General features: G+C 38.8%; 1 protein-coding gene across 1 annotated transcript in view; it reads left to right on the top strand.

Moving 5' to 3' along the window:
- Positions 1 to 236: 236 nt before the first annotated feature.
- Positions 237 to 23,379, top strand: part of bdh2 (3-hydroxybutyrate dehydrogenase, type 2) — a 34,735-nt gene continuing 11,592 nt past the window's right edge. The window contains exons 1-3 of the mRNA XM_039759220.1: positions 237 to 418; positions 9,064 to 9,142; positions 13,636 to 13,732. Coding sequence (XP_039615154.1) covers positions 347 to 418; positions 9,064 to 9,142; positions 13,636 to 13,732 — 248 coding nt within the window. The 5' untranslated portion in view covers positions 237 to 346. The remainder of the gene's footprint in view (positions 419 to 9,063; positions 9,143 to 13,635; positions 13,733 to 23,379) is intronic.

Genomic DNA, 23,379 nt, shown 5'->3' on the forward strand with positions numbered 1-23,379 from the left:
TTTTGTATATAATTGTTTTTTAAATATGCTTTGCCTTTTTATTTTTCATAAAATAAAGCAATTTAGAATTTAAATTTAAAGGAAAAGCTTTCTGATAATCTCAATTTTGTTACAAATTGCCAAGCATTTTACAAATAGTGTAACCTTTGCTGTTTAACAGCTTTACTGGACTTTGTCCTAAATCAGATAAACATAAAGTAGAAGTTGTTAAGTATTAACAGCATATCTGAAGTTGCCAATAAGCACAGTCTCAGGGAAATATGAAGATTTAATGTTTTGAGTAAAGTTAACCACAAAAAATATTGTTCATCGGGCTTTTTGTTTGTTTTCTAAACAGCAATCTACTATGGGTCGATTAGATGAAAAGACCATTTTGCTTTCTGCTGCTGCTCAGGGGATAGGCCGAGCTGCTGCCATTGTAAGTTTATCTTCATTTGTTATAAGAAAAAACTTTTGTCATACATGATAAGCTTAGAAAATATTTTTTGGAGTTACTTAATTTCTTTCTGTAAAATACTCAATGTGTTAGAAGAGCATTTTATTTGCACACAAAATAACATATACTCTTCCTTATTAATCTGTTATGTGTAGACAACTGACAATATGTATGCATGTATTTATATATATATATATATATATATATATATATATTCATTGTTGTGTATTTCATACAGAGCACTTTACTTTTACAACCCAAGAATGCTGTCCACATTTACAAGTAATATATAAAGCACCAAAAGACCCAGGAGTATACAAATATACATGTGTCACAGTAGTTTGCAGTTCTTCCTCAGAGCTCCAGAGACTTGTTTGAATCCTCAGACACTGTCTGGAGAATGCATATTCTCTGCATGTCTTTATGGGTTTCTTCTGAGATACTCCATTTTTTTCCTTTCATATCCCAGTAAGACTCGTAATAGTGATAATAAAAGAAAATATATTATAGCATATCATATAGGGTTGATTAGCTCAAAGACTATGCAAAGGAAACCACATTTTTACTGTAGAAGAGAGAAAATAAATGAGGCCAATGGCCATTTGCAAACAGGAAGTCGGTCTATTTGCAACAAACCTGCTGAATTCCTCTCTTTTGTAAACCATCTGTAGGAAAAAAAAATATTAGTATTTGCAAAAGAAAAGCACTGTGATATGTCAAGTGTGGGTATCTAGGTGAAAATTTCTTCATGCCCCTGTAGATACAGCGGGTGTGATTTTAAGTAGCTGACTTTTGTGTCTTTGAACAGAGACACAAGATATGCCATATAGCTTTTGTAAACGAGTATTTTTAAGGCATACTGCAGTCGTGTCAAGAATGTTTTGCAGTTGGATCAAAAGGTAAGCCACCCTGCTGTCTAAAGTTGTCAAAACACATATACATAACAATGCAAAGTTGCCACAGATGAAAAGCTTAAACAATAACAGCTGGACAAGTTTCTAGGTTTACAAAATTTCAGTCAGTCAGTCATTTTCTAACCCGCTTAGTCCTGAACACGGTCATGGCGGTCTGCTGGAGCCTGTGCCAACTAGGGCTCGAGGCAGGAACAAACCTGGGACAGGGTGCCAGTCAATGTTATTATAGTTAATGAAAACTAAAATCAAAACTGAAACTATTATGAAAAAAACATTTTCATAAACTGAAATAAAATAATTAACAAAGCCGAAATGAAAAACTAAAACTAAACTGTTAAAGTAGCTGGAAAGACTAACTGACATAAAATAATCATTTGCTAAAAATATTTTTAGTTTTCATTTTTGCATGAATATTCTTGCTGTTAGTTTTTAACCATTTATCTTTTAATGCGTGTTCACACAGCATTTGTGTCAATATGGTTGGTACAAAATAACAAAGCCCAGTATGGGAGATTTTTGAATGTAATATTGAAGGCATTCATTATAAGCACATTGTTTTGGAGCAGGAAATGTATGGTATAGACATCTAGAGTAAAAAAAAAACCCTCAAATCTTAAAATCCACCTAATTTCTTTACAAATTGGCCCATTCTGGGCAATAAAAGAAAAAAAAGATCCCAGCAGGCAGCACACATTTGTTCAGCACAAATGATATAGAAAATATTTTTAAAAATTTTAAATTGTTCATATTCATTATATAGTTTTGATTATGCTTGTTTTTAACAGACAAAAACAAAACTAGATAGTAAACAATGTCGTGTAGTAAGCTTTTACACTTGTATCCTAACCCATTAAGTGTACAGTTCTGTCTGATTGTGATGCAAAACTAAACTCCTTAGTAGCTCTTTAACCAGACCATAATTACTAAAACTAAAACTGAAACTAATAGATATAAAAATAAAATAGAAATATCTTTGTGAAGTAAAAACTAAATTAAAGCTAAAAATACATGGTGAAGGAAGACTAAAACTAAACTGAATTTCCAAGTAAGGTCAGAAAAAATATAGAAATAAAAACTAATATAAAAAGGCAAAATTACAATAACCTTGGTGCCAGTCCATCGCAAGGTGAACACACACACAACCACACACACAACCACATGCTAGGGCCAATTTAGGATCAGCAATTCAAATGAATACATTTTTTCCCTTTTTGTTATGAAAAGAAAGTGAATGTTTGTCATGAGGTACACAATATGAAATCCCCTTGTTTCTTAAATGTTAAACTTCAAGTTTGTTTTCCCCTGTGAAATATTTTCTATTGCACTTAAACTTGAATTAAATTAATCTAGACTGAAAGATAAGAAAATTATAAAACGAAGAAATTTAAATGTGTTTTAATCAAACTTTATTTGGACAGCTAAACCAAGCTGTTCTAATGTTTTCAGAGGAAATGTGACACATAATATGTGCATGTTGTATATATTCATTGAGTGATTATTTTTAAGTTCATCTTTAAACAAGGGGAGCATCAGGGCCTCAGCACACTACAGCACTGGATGACAGTGTTAAGGATAGATGTGGAGAAAGTTGCACCACCCATCCACACATTATGGAGTCTTCCAGTTAAGAAGTCCAGTCTCCTGTTGCAGAGGGGTGATATGACAATGTTAAATGCTGAGCTATAGTTTACAAACAGTACTCTAATATGCCAGTTTTTATTATCTAGGAGAATAGTTTCAATTGTAAGGAATATGACATCCTTTGTGAACAGCGTGTGATGAGAAAACTGGAGATGATTTGAATTATCTGGATGTTTAGATTAATGTGTCTGAATTGACAGTCTTTTAAAGCACTTAATAAAATTGGAGTGTGAGCCTGTAGTCATTAAACATAAGACACTCCTTTTTTTTGTTTTTTTTTGTAATCAAAATTTTATTACAGGGATGAAAAAAATGAATGTTATATAAACAAGATTTTGATTAAAGAAGAAGTTCAGAATTTTTTAAGACAAAGGTATTTATTTATTCACAACGATGGTATGTATGCATTTGCCATGCAAAATTGTATTCTATAGTCCAGCATTTTCTATAAGTTAAAAAAATATCTTGCCTGATCTGGCGCTTTATAACTGGGGAATCAGGGCATGTCACACCGCCAGAAAATAAAAGCCGAAAACATGTTAAATATGTCCTCCTTCCATGTTTCTAATACATGTTTGTTACAACAAAGGGAATCTGAAAATAACCATTTTATTGTGTATTTCTCAAAGTAAGGGTATGTTTTCTTTTTTGCTTATGTGAGTTCTTGGATAAATACAAAGTAAATTAAAACAAATCCCACCATGTGGCATGAACAGTTTGTGATTTTTGTCATTTGAGAGGAAACCATCGCTCAATGGTGGTGTTATCAGGCTACTAACTTAGATTCAGCATTCATCAAAATATTTGATGACGGCATGAGCTTTCAGAGGGGTCTTGATCATGATTTTGGCAGGAGGCTAATTAAATCTGTATTGATAAATGCATTAATATTTAAGTTGGAGAATGTAGCCCATTTCAAGCCTAGTTTGAGTAATTCAAGTTTAATAATTAAGGCTGACCACACAAGGGTGAACACTTTTGAAAGTTGTGAAACATGAGTCAAGCTTAGTAATTTGTTATTACTTTAAACATAACTTGTTTATGAATTAAATGGAGAAATCATAAATAGTACCGTTGATTGCTAGCTGGATCCTCTACCATGGCCTAATTAATAGAGATGAGCCATTTCAGATGAGAAACAACTTTTTGACCAAAATTGGTTGAAGTAAGGAATTGTTGAAGCACCAGCAATTAGGAGAGTGACGAAAGGTAGAGCTTTGACAGCATGCATTCATTAGGGATTGGAATCTGATGATTCAATTTTGACTCTTGGGGTGTGTGTGTATTTATCCACACATACACACACTAGTAAAAATCCCATTTTGTAAAACAGGCACAATGCTACAATGTTAGAATAGGAAAAAAATTGAAGTAAAAAATAGGAAAAGGGAATCGATATTCTATATTGAATACAATTTTATATTGTATTGTGATATTAGGATTGCAGAAACTAAGTCTGTAGTTACCGGTATAGATACTAAAGAATAAAGTTTTCTTTGTATACAGTTTTTTTAGTGAACTGTCTTCTTTCTCCACTAGCTGGATGTAATGCACTTGCATAATGGTACATCTCACCATTAATCGTAAAACAATACAGGCAAAAACTTGGTGGAGACAAGATCCTGGCAAACCATTGATGCAAATGCTAAAGAGCTATTGATTAAATAAATTTTCTGAAAATATATGGAGATCAGTTATAAACTGTCCGGTTGAAATTGCCTGTTGGAATGAGCTGTAGGATTAATGTTTCCTTTTGATAATACTGTGTAAATCCTTTATCAGGCAGTTGCTGTGCAGCAAAGTGCTTATCACTACAAAATATAGAAATGCTATGTAATGGTTCACAACTATCTCTGATAATAGTTGCTTCATTGATTGAAACATTGTAGGCTAGTCAATAAGTGGTGGAATTAACTGCATCAGTCCATCCGTTTCGATCACATCGTGCATTAGGAACCTGTAGCCATGACATCCCGCTTTCTTTGTGCTGGTTGTTACCTTATATCCATCTCTTGTTTGTGGTTGCTGTTGTCTTTGTTCTTCAGACATTCTAGCCTTTACGTCTTTTTTTTTTTCTGTCTCTGCTCATTTGACATTCTAATTTGTTGCGTTCTTTTTTTTTTTTTTTCTTTTTTCATGTTGTAATGGCTCATCATCCAAAATGGAATTTGTTGTTGGTTTTATTAATTTCCAAGTGGATTAATTCAAAATATCTTCCTTTTTTCTACTTGTGGATGCCAGTCGACATGAGCAACATTGACTCACATTAATGCTGCTGTGTTATGCTTGGCCACGGACGAAGCTGGACAGTTTAAAATGTTATGCTGGCCACAGGTGGATGGATGCTAGATGCTTTGTCATTTTATATAGATACTGAGCAATAATTTTAGAACACCTGTATTTTTCCAGTTTTCACTACATTTAAGAAGTTCAAGTCCAGAGAATAACATGAAATGGTACAAAAGTAAATGGCAATCTGTCAAAGGTTAAAAAAAGTGATTTTTCAGAGTTATACAAAAAAGTATTTTTTAGGAAATAAGTAATGGGTTAACAACTTACAGATTTCTACAGGAATGGAAGTTAATTAAGCCTTGAAAGCTTATGCAAACAATTCCTACAGGTACAGGCAGGAACTATAAGTAGGTCGGGAACAAACTGTGTTGCTACATTCTCTAAAGCATTATTTGGACAATATTATACAGTATATTGCTATCATAATGACAAGAAAAGGCAATTAAAGACCATTATAACCCTTAAAAATGTAGGTATTGTCGAGAAATTGCAAAGAAAGCCAACGTCTTAGTGAGTACGGTTTCCTACACCATAAAAAGGGACTTGGAAACTGGAGGATATTCTGTGATGTGTAGAGTGAGCAGCAGAGAAATGAAAATGTAATCCAGTCTGGGCTGACTGTGCTAAGAGTATTCTAAAACAGGCCATTTATAGAAAAAAAATTAGTCAATTAAGCTTAAATTGGAGGCAGACTTACAAAGGGTATTAATAGACTGAGGTATATGTTGATTTGTCAGGAATTTATCTAATTAAGGGTTCATGTTGTCATTTGTGTCAGTGCCAAGGGTTATTTTGTAGCCTGTAAATTTCAAAGGATATTTGATAATAAAAGGTTGGAGCATAGATGGCACTCCTTCCACTGATACTGCCTAGAAGATAGCAGAATTTCCCTTTCAAAAGTGAGTCCTTACACACGTGGACAAAATTGTTGGTACCCTTAAGTCAATGAAAGAAAAACTCACAATGGTCACAGAAATAACTTTAATCTGACAAAAGAAATAATAAATAAAAATTCTATGAAATTTAACCAATAAAAATCAGACATTGATTTTCAACCATGCTTCAACAGAATTATTTAAAAAAATAAACTCATGAAACAGGCCTGGACAAAAATGATGGTACCCCTAACTTAATATTTTGTTGCACAACCTTTTGAGGCAATCACTGCAATCAAACGATTCCTGTAACTGTCAATGAGACTTCTGCACTTCTCAGCAGGTATTTTGGCCCACTCCTCATGAGCAAACTGCTCCAGTGGTTTAGGTTTGAAGGGTGCCTTACCCAGACGGCATGTTTCAGCTCTTTCCAAAGATGCTCAATAGGATTGAGGTCAGGGCTCATAGAAGGCCACTTTAGAATAGTCCAATGTTTTCCTCTTAGCCATTCTTGGGTGTTTTTAGCTGTGTGTTTTGGGTCATTGTCCTGTTGCAAGACCCATGACCTGTGACTGAGACCAAGCTTTCTGACACTGGCCAGCACATTTCTCTCTAGAATCCCTTGATAGTCTTGAGATTTCATTGTACCCTGCACAGATTCAAGAGACCCTGTGCCAGATGCAGCAAAGCAGCCCCAGAACATAACAGAGCCTCCTCCATGTTTCACAGAAGGGACAGTGTTCTTTTCTTGATATGCTTCATTTTTCCATCTGTGAACATAGAGCTGATGTGCCTTGGCAAAAAGTTCAATTTTTGTCTCATCTGTCCATAGGACATTCTCCCAGAATCTTTGTGGCTTGTCCACATGTAGTTTGGCAAATTCCAGTCTGGCTTTTTATGATTTGTTTTCAACAATGGTGTCCTCCTTGGTCGTCTCCCATGAAGTCCACTTTGGCTCAAACAACGACGGATGGTGCGATCTGACACTGATGTTCCTTGAGCTTGAAGTTCACCTTGGATCTCTTTAGAAGTTTTTCTGGGCTCTTTTGTTACCATTCGTATTATCCGTCTCTTTGATTTGTCATCAATTTTCCTCCTGCGGCCACGTCCAGGGAGGTTGGCTACAGTCCCATGGATCTTAAATTTCTGAATAATATGTGCAACTGTAGTCACAGGAACATCAAGCTGCTTCGAGATGGTCTTATAGCCTTTACCTTTGACATGCTTGTCTATAATTTTCTTTCTAATCTCCTGAGACAACTCTTTCCTTCGCTTCCTCTGGTCCATCTTGAGTGTGGTACACACCATGTCACCAAACAACACAGAGACTACCTGGAGCCCTATATATAGGTCCACTGACTGATTACAAGATTGTAGACACCTGTGATGCTAATTAGTGGACACGCCTTGGATTAACATGTCCCTTTGGTCACATCATTTTCAGTCTTTTCTAGGGGTACCATCATTTTTGTCCAGGCCTGTTTCATGAGTTTTTTTTTTTATTAATTCTGTTGAAGCATGGTTGAAAATCAATGTCTGACTTTCATTGGTTAAATTTCATAGAATTTTTATTTATTATTACTTTTGTCAGATTAAAGTTATTTCTGTGACCATTTTGAGTTTTTCTTTCATTGACTGAAGGGTACCAACAATTTTGTCCACGTGTGTATCAGAGATTTTACGGGGCAAGTGCCGTCTTGCATATGTTAGTACACCACATTTGCACAAGCTGGGTAAGGATGATGATAAAACATACTTTTTCATCATGAAACAAATGGTAACTACTGATTTTCTTAGTAAGACATTAGAAATGGCTGATAATTTGTTGGTACAAGTTTTTAAAATGAGCCGTTAAACTGTCCTGATTGTTGGTTTGCAAATATTGACTTGCTTAATGATACTCTTTTTATTTCATTCAAATGAAACTGACAAATGGAAATTCACAAGAAATAAGCTTTTGAATTTACATAGCCGTAACTAGTGAGATATATGTGGATTCCTAAGCAATTTAAACCTTTTTTTTTTTTTTAAGCATTTATTCCATACCAAGTAACTGAAACAACATGGAGATGATGGACTTGTAACATGGGTAATAGATTTGGTACCAGTCTATTGGAGTCTAGCAATAAAGTACCTTAAAAGACTCAGTCATACATTCACAGTGTATTGTCCTGTGGTGCACTTTGCTCTGACAGAGCCTCTGCACATTGTCTTTCTTAAGTCTTGCTCCTTAGCAGCTCATCAGTATTTAAGTCATTCAGCATGCTGTCAGCAAACATGGCATCACACTCTAGCCACCTGCCTCTCCTTCCAGATCTCCTTTTCTAACCAATGTCCTAATAGACCTCCTTTCCAGCCAATAAATGTTTTAAGGATATTGTCCTTCCGACTGCCATAACTTGTTCCAGTTTTTTTTTTTTTTTTTGCATACTTTGTTGGTTTTCAGCTGATTTTTTGGTATTCTTGGTAAAATCTGTAGTTTTTAATCATAATCGGGTCAAAATTTCTGTATAAAGCTGGTTTTCAGTTTTGTATATTAGGGCAGCTGATATTTGAGCATATGTAGAACACCACCTTTATTATTATTTACCGCTGGTACATGAAGCATACAGTTTTATGCTGGGGTCTATAAAGATTAGTTGGTTTTGAAACCAGGCCCCAGCTTTAATGTTAACATCAAAATTATCACAGTGGATAAATATCACTACAAATTAACTGGTTCACACAAATTATATAAAATAATATACAATTTCTTTATATCTTGTTTTGTTACTTAGAGATTTAAAATCATTATGCATCACAAAATATGTACATTTACATTGCGAAATGTGTTGTGAGAAAAGCTATTTTCCACTGACTACAATGTGTTCTGATTGGCTAGTTTTGTTCATGTGTTTATCTCTAGGCTTTTGCAAAGGAAGGAGCAAAGGTAATTGCTACAGATATCAATGAAGAAAAACTTAAAGAACTAGCTCAATATTCAGGTACGTTTAATGTTATTCAAAATATAATTTTTGCCCTTTAACATTCGTAATACTGTATGCAACATATTTAATTTATGAGTAATACTCCTTGGATCTATTTATTCTTAAATAATATCAAAGCAATTAGGGTGTACTCACTTTTGCACAAATCTTTCTAGAGCTGTTTTAGGGTGTTTAAAATTTAAATTTAAAGACATCCTGTGTATTTGTGTAGATTTATATTTTTGTTTATTTTATATTATTTTTGTCCTTTTATCCTACTTAGTGCTGTCTTTATTCCCAACTAAAACAAGCCAAAAACATTGAAATATTTTCAACACAAATGTTATGTATCTAAGAAGCACATAAATTCCAATATTTCAACATGCATACAATAGGAAAAGTACGTCAAGTTTCCACCCGTGTATTGATGCAGGTTTGGTACACATCGTATGTGGGACATGTTTTGAAATTGTCACCAACACGCAGCCTAATTGTGAAATCGAGACAATAGAAGCACATTTCTTTGCACACTTTTCTTATAAAATGTTTTTTGTTGCTTGAACATGAGTGGGTAGAATGTCAGTGCCTAATCTGCCCATCGATGCTCCCATTGTGTTATTTTTGGCTACCACAGCACAAGGCTTTAGTGACTTCCACATTTTCCCTGACGTAGACATAGACGGTTGCTGCATTATGAACAGCGCTTAGGAGGCTAAAACCTTTTGTGTCTTTCTACTTATCACTGTTGGTTTGCCCGTTTTTTCACAAAACTACCTGCACCATGGTGAACCTTCACAGGACTGAATTTGTCAGGCATTGTACAGTACCATATGCAACATTTTCACATTGTCATCACTATCGCTTGATTCATCTAATGGTTCAGTTTCAATTTGTTCGAAACTGGCTTTACAGCTTTTCGTTAATATGCACTCTGTTTTTATTTTTGTTGGAGGCACTGCCCCCCCACTCATGAATATTGTCAATTTACCATAAAGTGTTGTGTTTTTTTTTTTTTTTTTTTTTTTTACAGTATCATGTTATTTTATCCACAACATAGCAGCAGAATACTGTCCCAAGCATTTTTGGGTTTACTGCCCCATATCTCATCAAAATCAATGCTCACGGTTAATCCCAAGGAGGGTAAACTATAAAAGTATTGTTTTATGTTTATGTTGTATTTTATTTTTCAAGTTTGCAACTATAGTATAGCATGCTGGATCTCAATAATGGAAGTGCGGCTGCTAAGAGTAAATTAAATTGAATTCTGCATATTGGCTTATTTGGTGTTAGTTTAATGGCAAAGTAAAATATGTTTGTTTTATTTGTCACACAAGTTTAAATGTATTTAATTCTACAACCTGGACAGAACTAGAAGATTTTTCATTACTGCATATCCTGATATATCAAACCATAAAACTGAAAGTGCAGTAGTAAGATGGAGATGGTGCTCTGCAATCTGTAGAGCTTTCTTGTCTTGATATGTGTGCCTCTGATAAAGCTACATATTGCAAATTGTGACCCTTGCCTGAAACAAGAAAAGTCCAATTTTGTAGCCAAGTCTGAGAGTGGTGTTTGCTGTTGAGCATCTCAAAAGTGGCCTGGAGCTGCCATGTTGGCTCAACATCATATGAAGAAAGATGACTGAGTGCATTGCCAATTGGGGACTGATCGACTTTCAGAACTGAGCAATAGAAAATGGATCTTGACCTGTGGAACATAAGTCTTCTAAATTAGATGGAGTCAGAGCATGTGCAGGGGTTGAAACAAACCAGCTACTATGAATTTAGAAAGTATTCAGACCCCTTCATTTTTTCACATTTTGCTATATTGTAGCTTTGTACTTAGAGCATTTAAATTATTTTTTATAAGTTTTTGAAAATTTTTCTAAATATAAGCTGAAATTTATTGACACAAGTATTCAGCCCCTTTATTTGGTGCTTAATCGAGTCACCTGGATTTGGGGATTTTCTGCCATTCTGTCTGTCAAGGACATTCCCAGAGTTGTCCCTAAGCCACACCTGTGTTGTCTTTGCTATGTGCTTAGGATCACCGTCCTTTTGGAAGGTGAACCTTTAGCCCAGTCTCAGGTTCAGACTGCTCTCGAGCAGGTTTTCATTAAGGAAATACTGTATGTGCACTTTGATCCATTCCACTTTTTCTTAACCCTGTCTACTCTCACAGTCCCTGCCAATGGAAAACACCACACACCCTGGATCTGCCACCAACATAATTTACAGTTGGAATGATATTGTACTGGTGAAGAGCAGTGCCTAATTTCCTCCAGATATGATGCTAATCTTAGTTTCATCAGACCAGAGAATGTTTTTTTTTCTCACAGTATAAGCAAATGTTGCAGTGATGATCATTCTTTATACAGTTTTTCTATCTCCACACAGATTTCCTGGAGCCCAGCCACAGTGGTTATTGAGGTCTTGGTCACCTCTTTTACAATGGCTCTTCTCCTATGATTGCTTAGTTTAGAGGGGTAGCCAGCTCTAGACGAGTCATGGCTGTTTCAGACTTCTTCCATTTAAAATTATGAAGGCAGCTGTTCTCTTCCCCAGGTCTGTGCCTTGACACAATCCTGTCTATAAGCTCTGCAGGTCATTCCTTAAACTATATGGCTTGATTTTTGCTCCGATCCACATTGTCTGCTATGGAATCTAATATATACATGGGTGTGTGTCTTTCTTAATCATATCCAATCAATTAAATTGACCACAGGTGGACTTCAGATAAGGCTGTCAAATGTTTTACATGTGCATCTACAAATCATGAAGCACTTTTTCATGGGTCCCCCTTGCAACATTCAGGTGGAATCCTGTGGTTCAAAGTATTACAATACATGTTTCTGCCAAACAGGCACAGGCAGAGCAGTTTATGATCAAGAGGAATATGGGGTTAGTAAGTGAGTGAAGTAAAAGAGCAGACAGGAGGTAGGAAGGTTGAAGGCAGACTTGTTTTATTGTTTTGGAGGTGTCCATAGGGCAGTTATAGGGTATTGTTTATATTGTGGCATTCAGAGTAAATGCCAGTCGGCACCTGTGGACTCACCCGGAAAAGCGGGATTGTCACAGTATCAAGTCAGTGTCTGTGAAATCGATCTACCCTTTTTTTTCTCCCAACTCTGAATTAGATTAAACATATTTGTAAATAGATAGATATTTTCTTACCAGTTAGTTCTTTGTGAAAAAATAACTGTTTTAAGAGAGGGGAGTGTGTGTGTTGTTGTCCATGTTTGTGGCCAGCGTGTGAAATCAGGAAAAAAAAAAAGCCTGGACATCTCGTCTGGTTAAGAATAAAGCTTTGATTGACTGCTACACCCTTGAATTTCTGATTTTATCATTTGTTGATTTCTCATATCTGAGACCAATGAGAAGATACAGCACAGATTTTAAAAAAAGCGAGAAGAAAGATAGGAAGATGATAAACTGATTGATGCCTATTGTGGCCACGAATTTTACTGCCACCCATTCATTGGTTGTGGTGGATTAAAGCAACATCGGCTTCACAGGTTTTACCTGATGATCTCAACTCTAGTATCATCCAGGAAATAGTTGTCTCCCTGTGTAAGGTCATCACAGTTTTCATTTTCATGGCACAGCACTTACTGTTAGAACAACTCACTCATATGTAGGGAAGATTCATTTATTTACCTGCTAAATCTCATCTATTACTCTGCAAATTGAACTTTTGAGCCTTGGACTGTTGTTTAAATGTCTAGAAGTGCATAAAATCAACTATGGAAACCAGTAACTCTCCTTTAGTGGCAGATGTGAATCATAGACAATTTCTTTTGTAAGCTGACAGTAAAAAGGCAGTAGTTCCCCAAAAAGACAAATCATCGGTTGGTAATTGTCATGGCAAACCAGAGCATTTTTCTGCCTACTGCTGATAGAATGAAGAGCAGGAGGAGAAGGTTGGGAGCACTCGCTGATTACAGGGCATTACCGCACTCAACACATGATGAGCCACTTAGATTGGAGTTAGCCATGAATTGTAGCTATGATAGAATGACAAACAGTGTTCATAAAGCATTTCTATAAATTATGCTAACAGGATTTAAATGGCTATAGCAAGCTATCAAAGTGAAGCTTTTTAACAGAATAAATGATTGGTCAGGTATTTTGGATTTTGATTACATTACAGTAGATGTAATTGTTTAAAAGTTGTGCATTAGTGCAACAGTGTACGCCGTGTAGTGCCTGTAAATTAGTCATGTCTTAAATGCAGGATACCTAAATTAGAGAAATATTGTGTCCAGCAAGAGAAGATATATATTTGGTCCCCCATTCATAATTTTTTTTTTCCCCCCCACAACTTTTCATTGTTGCCTGTAGTCTATCTAGTGCCCTTTCTAGAATTTTGCAGATAGGTAGAATGAAGGACTAGCTAAAAAAAAATGAATATTTTCAACATTTCTGTGTATGATGCTCTATGTATAGAAATGCAGTATATGTCTTGAGTCATCTTTATGTATTTTTCTTTGTTTATTTTTCTTGTTTCTGTAGGTATTGAAACAAGAGTTCTTGATGTAACTGATAAAAATCAAATTGAACTTCTGGCCAAAGAGTTTGGCAATATAGATGTTCTCTGTAATATTGCTGGGTAAGTATAATAAAGTTACATTCCATGTAATGTGGGTAGTGATCACTCCTACCAATTTCTTTTATGTAGACTCATTCTTTATCAGTATGCTGCTGCTGGCGTATGTGAATTTCCCCTTGGGATTAATACACTATCGATCTATCGATTGATTGTACTAGAATACTCGGAGGTCATTGTTTAAAAGTATATGATGCACTTTGATTGTGGATAGTTAAAACTCCACGTCTTATGCTGTACCTGTACTGTCAAAGAGTGGCACGTCAGGGGTGGTATGGTAGTTCTGGAATGGGTAACAGAAACTGCCATTCCAGAAGCATAACAGGTTTACTACTAGCCACTTTCTGGGTGTATTTACAAAGAGAAGGATTCTTAGAGACATAGACTACCAATGCAAGAGTTCCCTCAGTATGATGAGCCTTTTAGGAGTTAGAAGTTTCTCTCTGCTACTTGTTAAACTAGGTGGGTATCTTGTGTTGCCTGTTTATGTAAGGGAAGGTTGGAGTCTAGGATTACAGGGACATCTGACACCATTAAAGGGAGTGCTACTAGAACAGCTCAAGGGATTCCAGAGACAAATCCTGATATTTCTCTAGCGTTTTCAAAGTAGTTCCTAGCAGAAACTTAAAAGCTGCTTCTGAACATCAGATAAATGAGCTTGGAACCATCTTGCTGGTGGAAGAAAGAGAGACCAGAGGGTTAGAGGTACAAAATGTGTGTTATAGGGTATTTTACCTATTTTTTAGCTTAGCCTAGTGGACCAGAGTCCAGTCTATTCATTTTTGTTACTTTATTCATCTTAATGTTTATTTCCTTCCTAGTTGTGTTATTTTACTAATAAACACATCCTTTTTGAGTATGTTGGCCTTCTTGGCATTTATTAATGATATAAAGCCCCATATGACACAGTATTTAGATCGTGTTTGACATATATAAGAAAAACAAATATGTTGGATAATTTGTGCAAAAACTTAAAAATAAATTAATCAGTATAGAATTTCATGAATAAATTGTTGATGATCTCTGAAGGCTCTCTGCAGTGCTTACAGTTTTTACTAATCTCTTAGTATTTTTTTCCATTCTGATTGCAGCATTGCAGTTTTATGCTTTACTGATTAGCTATTTGGTCTTTTCCTAGAAAGTGAAACTTTTTTCCCTCTGTGGAGAGGTTTTATGCAGTCATCCAGTATAATATTTAGATAGTAAAATGCTTACTAATCAAGACTCAGCTATTTTTCCCTTGTGGCCTGTGTCTCCTGATTGTCAATTCTGTTCATATCAGTTTAGTTTATTTTTATGCAGTACATCATGGGTTTCAGACTCATCCTTATTGAGGGACAAATATTACACTTTATATACCCACTTTATATAGGCCAGAATATATGAACAAAAAACTACCACTATATATATATATACTAGTTATAACAGCCCATTAAGTCCAGTATGAGATGCAGTCGAGACATATGCTTGAATCTGCCGTTAAAGCAAAGTACATCCATTAACACCTACAGGATAGATAGATAGATAGATACTTTATTAATCCCAAGAGGATATTAACATGATCAGAAGGCACTTAGCTATGCTGATAAACTATGTGTGAACTTGCTGGTAAAGGATTCACAGATCACATTCACAGTTGGTCAGAAATTGATAGTGGTCATGTTTAACATCAGTGGAAAAGGTGGCTTTAGAAAGTGAGAGGTGTGGCAAAAACGTTGTGTGTGAAGATGAACTACCATCTCCTTTACGAGACTGTCACATCTTTGACATCATGCTAAAACATGAGTTCTTTATGATGATGAGTTCACTCCTCCTTCTTTTCACTTTTTTATTTATTTATTTTATTAGAAAAGAGGTAACGTGGGTCCTCCTCCCCATGGGCTCACCACCTATGGGAGGGGCCAAGGAGGTTGGGTGCAATGTGAGTTGGGTGGTGGCCGCAGGCGGGGACCTTGGCGGTCTGATCTTCGGCTACAGAATCTGGCTCTTGGGACGTGGATTGTCACCTCTCTGAAGGGAAGGAGCCTGAGCTAGTGCGCGAGGTCGAGAGGTTCCGGCTAGATATAGTCGGACTCACCTCGACGCACAGCTTGGACTCTGGAACCAATCTCCTTGAGAGGTGCTGGACTCTCTACCACTCTGGAGTTGCCCCCGGTGAGAGGCGCCGAGCAGGTGTGGGCATACTTATTGCCCCCCGACTCGGAGCCTGTGCATTGGGGTTTACCCCGTGGACGAGAGGGTGGCCTCCCTCCGCCGGGTGGGGAAGGGTCCTGACTGTTGTTTGTGCGTATGCCAACAGCAGTTTGGAGTATCCACCCTTTTTGGAGTCTCTGGAGGGGTTGCTAGAGGGCATACCTTCTGGGGATTCCCTCGTTTTGCTGGGAGACTTCAATGCTCACGTGGGCAATGACAGTGAGACCTGGAAGGGCGTGATTGGGAGGAATGGCCCCCCCGATCTGAACCCGAGCGGTGTTTTGTTATTGGACTTCTGTGCTCGTCACGGATTGTCCATAACGAACACCATGTTCAAGCATAAGGGTGTTCATATGTGCACTTGGCACCAGGACACCCTAGGCCTCAGGTCGATGATCGACTTTGTGGTCGTGTCGCCGGACTTGCGCCATATGTCTTGGACACTCGGGTGAAGAGAGGGGCGGAGCTGTCAACTGATCACCACCTGGTGGTGAGTTGGCTTCGATGGTGGGGGAAGATGCCAGTCAGACCTGGTAGGCCCAAACGTGATTGTGAGGGTCTGCTGGGAACGGCTGGCAGAGTCCCCTGTCAGAAGTAGCTTCAACTCCCACCTCCGCAGAACTTCAACCACGCCCCGAGGGAGGTGGGGACATTGAGTCCAATGGGCCATGTTCCGTGCCTCTATTGTTGAGGCGGCTGACCGGAGCTGTGGCCGCAAGGTGGTCGGTGCCTGTCGTGGCGGCAATCCCCAACCCGTTGGTGGACACCGGTGAGGGATGCCGTCAAGCTGAAGAAGGAGTCCTATAGGACTTTTTTGTCCTGTGGGTCTCTGGAGGCAGCTGATAGGTACCGCAGGCCAAGCGAACGCTGGCTTCGGTTGTTGCTGAGGCAAAACTCGGGCATGGGAGGAGTTTGGAGAGGCCATGGAGAACGACTTTGGACGGCTTCGAGGAGATTCTGGTCCACCGTCCGCGTCTCAGGAGGGGAAGCAGTGCAGTGTCAACACCGTATATAGTGGGGATGGTGCGCTGCTGACCTCACTTCGGGCGCTGTGGGTCGGTGGGAGGAGTACTTCGAAGACCTCCTCAATCCCACTAACATGCCTTCCAATGAGGAAGCAGAGCCTGGGGACTCTGAGGTGGGCTCTCCCATCTCTGGGACTGAAGTCACCGAGGTGGTCAAAAAACTCCTTGGTGGCAGGGCCCCGGGGGTGGATGAGATACGAGTTCCTTAAGGCTCTGGATGTTGTAGGACTGTCTTGGTTGACACGTCTCTGCAACATCGCATGGACATCGGGACAGTGCCTCTGGATTGGCAGACCGGGGTGGTGGTCCCCTCTTTAAAAGGGGACCGGAGGGTGTGTTCCAACTATAGAGGGATCACACTCCTCAGCCTCCCTGGAAAAGTCTATTCGGGGTTCTGGAGAGGAGGGTCCGTCGGATAGTCAACCTCGGATTCAGGAGGAACAGTGTGGTTTTCGTCCCTGGTCGCTGAACAGTGGACCAGCTCTTCACCCTTAGCAGAGTTCTGGAGGGTGCATGGGAGTTTGCCCGACCGGTCTACATGTGTTTTGTGGACTTGGAAAAGGCATTCGACCGTGTCCCTCGGGAATCCTGTGGGGTGCTCGGGAGTATGGGGTACCGGACCCCTGATAAGAGCTGTTCGGTCTCTGTACAACCGTGTCAGAGCTTGGTCCGCATTGCCGCAGTAAGTCGAGCCCGCTTCCAGTGAGAGTTGGACTCCGCCAGGGCTGCCCTTTGTCACCGATTCTGTTCATAACTTTTATGGACAGAATTTCTAGGCGCAGCCAGGGTGTTGAAGGGGTCCGGTTTGGTGGACTCAGGATTGGGTCACTGCTTTTGCAGATGATGTTGTCCTGTTTGCTTCATCAGGCCGTGATCTTCAGCTCTCTGGATCGGTTCGCAGCTGAGTGTGAAGCGGCTGGGATGAGAATCAGCACCTCCAAATCTGAGAGCATGGTCCTCAGCCGGAAAAGGGTGGAGTGCCCTCTCAGGGTTGGGGGAGAGATCCTGCCCCAAGTGGAGGAGTTCAAGTATCTCGGGTCTTGTTCACGAGTGAGGGAAGAATGGAGCGTGAGATCGACAGGCGGATCGGTGCGGCATCCGCAGTGATGCGGCTCTGCATCGGTCTGTCGTGGTGAAAAAGGAGCTGAGCCGTAAGGCAAAGCTCTCAATTTACCAGTCGATCTACCTTCCTACCCTCACCTATGGTCATGAGCTATGGGTAGTGACCAAAGAACGAGATCGAATACAAGCGGCTGAAATGAGTTTCCTCCACAGGGTGTCTGGGCTTTCCCTTAAAGATAGGGTGAGAAGCTCAGTCATCCGGGAGGGGCTCAGAGTAGAGCCGCTGCTCCTCCGCATCAAGAGGAGTCAGATGAGGTGGCTCGGGCATCTGATCAGGATGCCTCCTGGACGCCTCCCTGGTGAGGTGTTCCGGGCACGTCCAACCGGGAGGAGGCCCCGGGGAAGACCCAGGACACGCTGGAGGGACTATGTCTCCGGCTGGCCTGGGAACGCCTTTGGGATTCTCCGGAAGAGCTGGAAGAAGTGGCCGGGAGAGGGAAGTCTGGGCCTCTCTGCTTAAGCTGCTGCCCGCGACCCGACCTCGGATAAGCGGAAGAGAATGGATGGATGGATGGATTTTATTAGAAGCAGCCAGTTTTGATTCTAACTACAGACTGGTGTGGTTCACCTTGCTGCAAAAATAAACATGAGCCGATACTATAAATTTATTCTAATGGCAATGTAAATAGAGAGAAAATAAATCTGTCTTAAATTTTTGAGAAAAGTGCGACCATCACAGGCCATTAATTAAAATGTTTTGGCAAAAGTTGGCAGCAAGGAGGCACCAGTGTGTTTGTTGGCACACTGTTGCTCTGTTTTTTATTGCTTGTTTGTCTATGGGATTTATTTTATTTTTGCTTTCTGGTGGTATATTGACAGGTATTCATTATGATTGTTCCACTCTGTTTATGATACAGAATATATATGAAGAATTTTGCTTTCGTGCTTATGCTTGTTGTGAGAATTATCAACTTTGGACATTCTGGAGTTCTTCCCTTCGAGCTGAAGTTCTGTGGTTTTGACCATTCTCGTGGAAGTGGTGCAGAAGACGGTGAAAGTGAAACGAGACTGTCATTTGGGCCAGCATTAGGGCAATGACTTCTGAAACTAATTTGGGTGCCATGTCTGCTTCCATTACATATTCTCACTTTAGATGGCATAATATCTTGACTGGATATACATGTCTTCTCATTACTTTTTAGCAGTAGCGCTGGAGGCAGGCAAGACAATTTATATCTTAGTCTGTGGTTAACTTTGACAGTTTTAAGATTAATGAAGAATGCCCCACTGCAGTTGGGTGAGTTACCTCCAGCAGAAATGGTGCTGATGAATGTGAGGTGTTTACTGAGTAACTCTTTTGTTTTAAATAATGTCATTGAAAGTCATTGCCAGTGACTTTGCCCCCACTTACTGAAACTGTCCTGCAGAACTTTAAACTTTATAGTACCTCAAGATCTTTGGATCAGGGTGGTGGTGTTACTGTGGTCTTCAGAAACTATTTTAAAGGGCATTTAATGCAGATGGAGCAATTTAAGACTTTCGAGGTACCATTGTTGAAGATAACACTTTTATATCCAGTGCACTGTATGATTGATTATAGACCTCCTATTTCTCGTATTTGTTCTTAATTTAGTTCTTTGCGCTTCTTTCATCACTGTTGCTTAGTACAGATCAATTGTTTTTGGGAGGCTTTAATATTCATACAGCTGCTCTAAAAGACTGATAAACAAGAAGTTTATATAGCTTATGATCTCCTTTAATTTACAACAGTGGATGATTGGTCCTACATATATCCATGTACGTACAATTTTTTTTCTTCTTCTCAAGGGGCCTCTCAATCCGTGTTGTCTTTACTGATGCTGTTTCAGTGTCAGACCATTCCCTGATTTTATTCTTTGTTGAGTCACCAAGAGAGGCTTTAAAAGATGAGACAATAACCTATCAGTATCAGACTATTACTTCATATATTATCAGTTTTTTTTGTTAATGCTTTCACTAATGCTTCTTTGTTGTCCATCCAGGATTTCCCATCCTCCTCACTAGATACCAAGCTTGGAGCTTGTCAATTTATTTACTATGTCATGCACTACAATTTTAGATATCTAAACTCCAGTTAAGGTCTAAGGCTTGCTCACATTTGAATGATGACATTTGGTCTCTTAGAAGAAGCTGTAGGAGAGTGGAACAGAGATGTAAGTAAGAAAGACTGGAGATATCATGAAATCTTCAAAAACAGACTTTTTAATTTCATAAGTATGGCAGATTCACAGTGTTTAGTGAGAGCTACATTCGCAGAGTGCTTTTCTGGCCACTCAAAGTGCTTTACATAGACTTTAGGGGTCTCCACTTCCACCACCACCAATGTGCACCATCCACCTGGATGATGCCATGGCAATGGTTTTTGCACCAGTACACGCATTGCATACTACCTATTTGATGGTGACGGGGTGAGAAATTTAGTCAGCCAATAAGGAACAGGGGATGATTAGGGGGCCCAAAATAGGCAAAGTCATGATGGACACTTTAGCCAGGATATCTGGGTACATCCTACTGTTTTAAAGGATGCCCAGGGGTCTTTTATTACTACTTGAGTCAGGACCTCAATTTTTACATCTCTTCTCATTTAGAACTAATGGCTGACATCCAGGGGACAGCCTTGAAGTGGTTTACATCATAACTTAGGGACAGGTCTTTCTCTGTTAAAATTGGTGATTGCTTTTCTTCCTCTGCTCTGTTGGCATGTGGAATTCCTCAAGGGTCTGTCTTTGGTCCTATATTGTTATTTATTTATATGCTTCCTTTGGCAAATAGCAAATATCTTGAAGCAGCACAATATAATGTATCACTGCCTTTCAGGTGAAATTGACATCTGAGGATACTCAGTGACTTGAGTCCCTTACTGTGAGTTTTAATTGGATCAAAATCTGGATGGCAGAAAGTTTTCCTCTGCTTTAATGAAAACAAAAGTGAGTTGATTGCTTTTTTCACTACTGACAAAGTCAGAAATTTGAGTGTAGGTTTTGGAAGTCTTACACCCAACTCAACAGTTAAGAGCTTGGGTTTTATTCTTGATTCAAGCTCAGATTTATGAGTCAGTCAAATTCAGGTGTCAGGAGCAGCTTTTATTACCTCAGATTTCTAAGCTCAAGTTTTTTGTTCGGTTTTCATGTCTTTATTGCCTCATGACTAGATTACTACAATGCACTTTACTTGAGTGTTAATCAGTCTGTGTTATCTCGGCTACAATAAGTGCAGAATGCAGTTAATAGGATGCTCACTGTTGCTAAGCGAGGCATGGGATTTTGCCAATTTTAGTTGCACTGCTCTGCATGTTACCTAACTGAGTTACTGTACTTTGTCCAGCATCAGCACCAAGATCTTTAAAGTTTTCAGCATAATCACTTTTCTCTAGTCCCAGTTCTTGTCTGAAATCAAAGGAAGACTGTACCTTTTTAGTATCTACCTTGTGCCTGAGGACAAGTCTACCTCTGTTTATTAGGACTATATCTTTTGTAAATGCCTTTAAGGCCGAGCCAAGGCTTATTTGTGTACTAAGGCTTTTTTGGGTTCTTGAGGCCTTCCTCTTTGTATTAATGTTTTTGTTTGCATGCATTTGGACTATTTCACTTTTACTTTTAATTTGTATTTTTATATTTTATAATGCTGTAAAGCAGTTTGGTTTACCTCTGGAATAGGCCCTCTAAAATAAATAAATTGGTATTGTTTTGTACATTGATTCTGATGCTGCTTTAAAATTGTCCATAGGTCTTGAGTTTGACAGCCCTGCTATACATAGTACTATTATTTATTACTTATATAAAGAGAGTTCATATTGCTTAACTTAGTAACATAAAGGGTATTTTCTCTGACTCTCAAGTAAATTTGATATTTTTTAAATCCATTTGTTGCATTTTACCACACATTGGCCTCACTTGTTGCATTATCATTAAAATAGTTTTTTCTCTGTAATTGCTAACAGTATAGGGTATTTTGCTTAGTGTCATGTTACAGGTATGTAGGGTTTAGAGTGGAGGAAAGGCGACTTCTTCTGATGTCTGTCAATATCACAGCTTTCTAAATGATTCTAAAGCTGCTTTATCTGGAAATCAAAATAAAAAACTGCACAACAAATTATGTATTTGCAGCAAATTTTTTATATTCATAAGAATTACTTATGTATGTTGTGGAACGAGCCCCGGACACAGACAGGTAGACGTGTTTAAGCATCACCACACGTTTATTTACACTAGTATTTACAATTATAAGTGCACACAAAACCCCCAAGACTCCCCAAAGTCCAGGCCTCACACTCAATGCCTCACTTCTTCAGGCCTTGAATGAAGGGTGGCGGCCCCTTTTATAGTCACCTGGATGTGTTCCAGGTGCTTCCCGGCAATCTTTCACCGACATTCCCCAGTGTGGTGGAAGTGCCAGCTGCATACCCGGAAGCACTCCAGGTGTCCCCAATCCTTTTCCCCCCCAGCATTTCCGGGTGTGCTGAGGTCCAGGGCTCTGTAGGCATTGGGGCACCCTCTGGTGGTGACCACAGGCCCCTGCAGGGCTGAGCTTCAATGCTGTCTACCTGTGGTCCCCAAAGCAACCAGGGCGGTCGCCCCCTCGTGGTCTGGAGGAGGTGCAAGACCTCCTCCGGTCCTCCTTGGCATCCCGGCTGGGTACCACCCCCAGCCGTGTGACACAATGTTCTTTTTAACATAGATAATGACATCTTCAAACACTGGAACAGTTTGCACAGAAAACACTCATCTTCAGTCAAATGCAAGCTGCATTAAGATTGCCTAAAGAAAGCATCCTCCAGAGCAGTCAGGATAGGTGTGGAGGCCATTCATCAGCTTCTATTAGAGTTTCTTGCAATTCAAACAACCGAAGTCCAATCTACTCGTGGTGTTTTGTGGGCAGAATACTTTTGTGTCAAATGAAAAAATGCAAAACTATGTGTGTGACATGTAAATGCTTCTGCAACCCACTTGAACCCTTGTTTCTAGTATGATAGTTATTGTCTGAACATTTTAATTTTCTTTCTGTCTTTCACTATCAAGTGAATCAAATGAATTGCCTCTTCAATCAATATAATCTAAAACTTGCAACGATGTAATTTATTTCTTGAGCATTGTGTGCATTAAAACTTTTAACATCCATAACCCAGTGTCCAATGTTAAATACTTATTTTGATTCAGAAGAACAAACTGTTTAATTTTTTACCAGTATTTCAGAATTTTACTTGTAATTTTAAAATGGCTGTGTAGAAACATTAAACTCGTTCTACATAGTTCTACCTTTAATACTGAATTCATTTAACTATTGTGACTTATTCATAATGTGTATAATCTTGGCCTTATATTTAAAAAGGTG

Source organism: Polypterus senegalus, chromosome 7 (genome assembly GCF_016835505.1).
Source record: "Polypterus senegalus isolate Bchr_013 chromosome 7, ASM1683550v1, whole genome shotgun sequence".
Lineage (NCBI taxonomy): Eukaryota > Metazoa > Chordata > Cladistia > Polypteriformes > Polypteridae > Polypterus > Polypterus senegalus.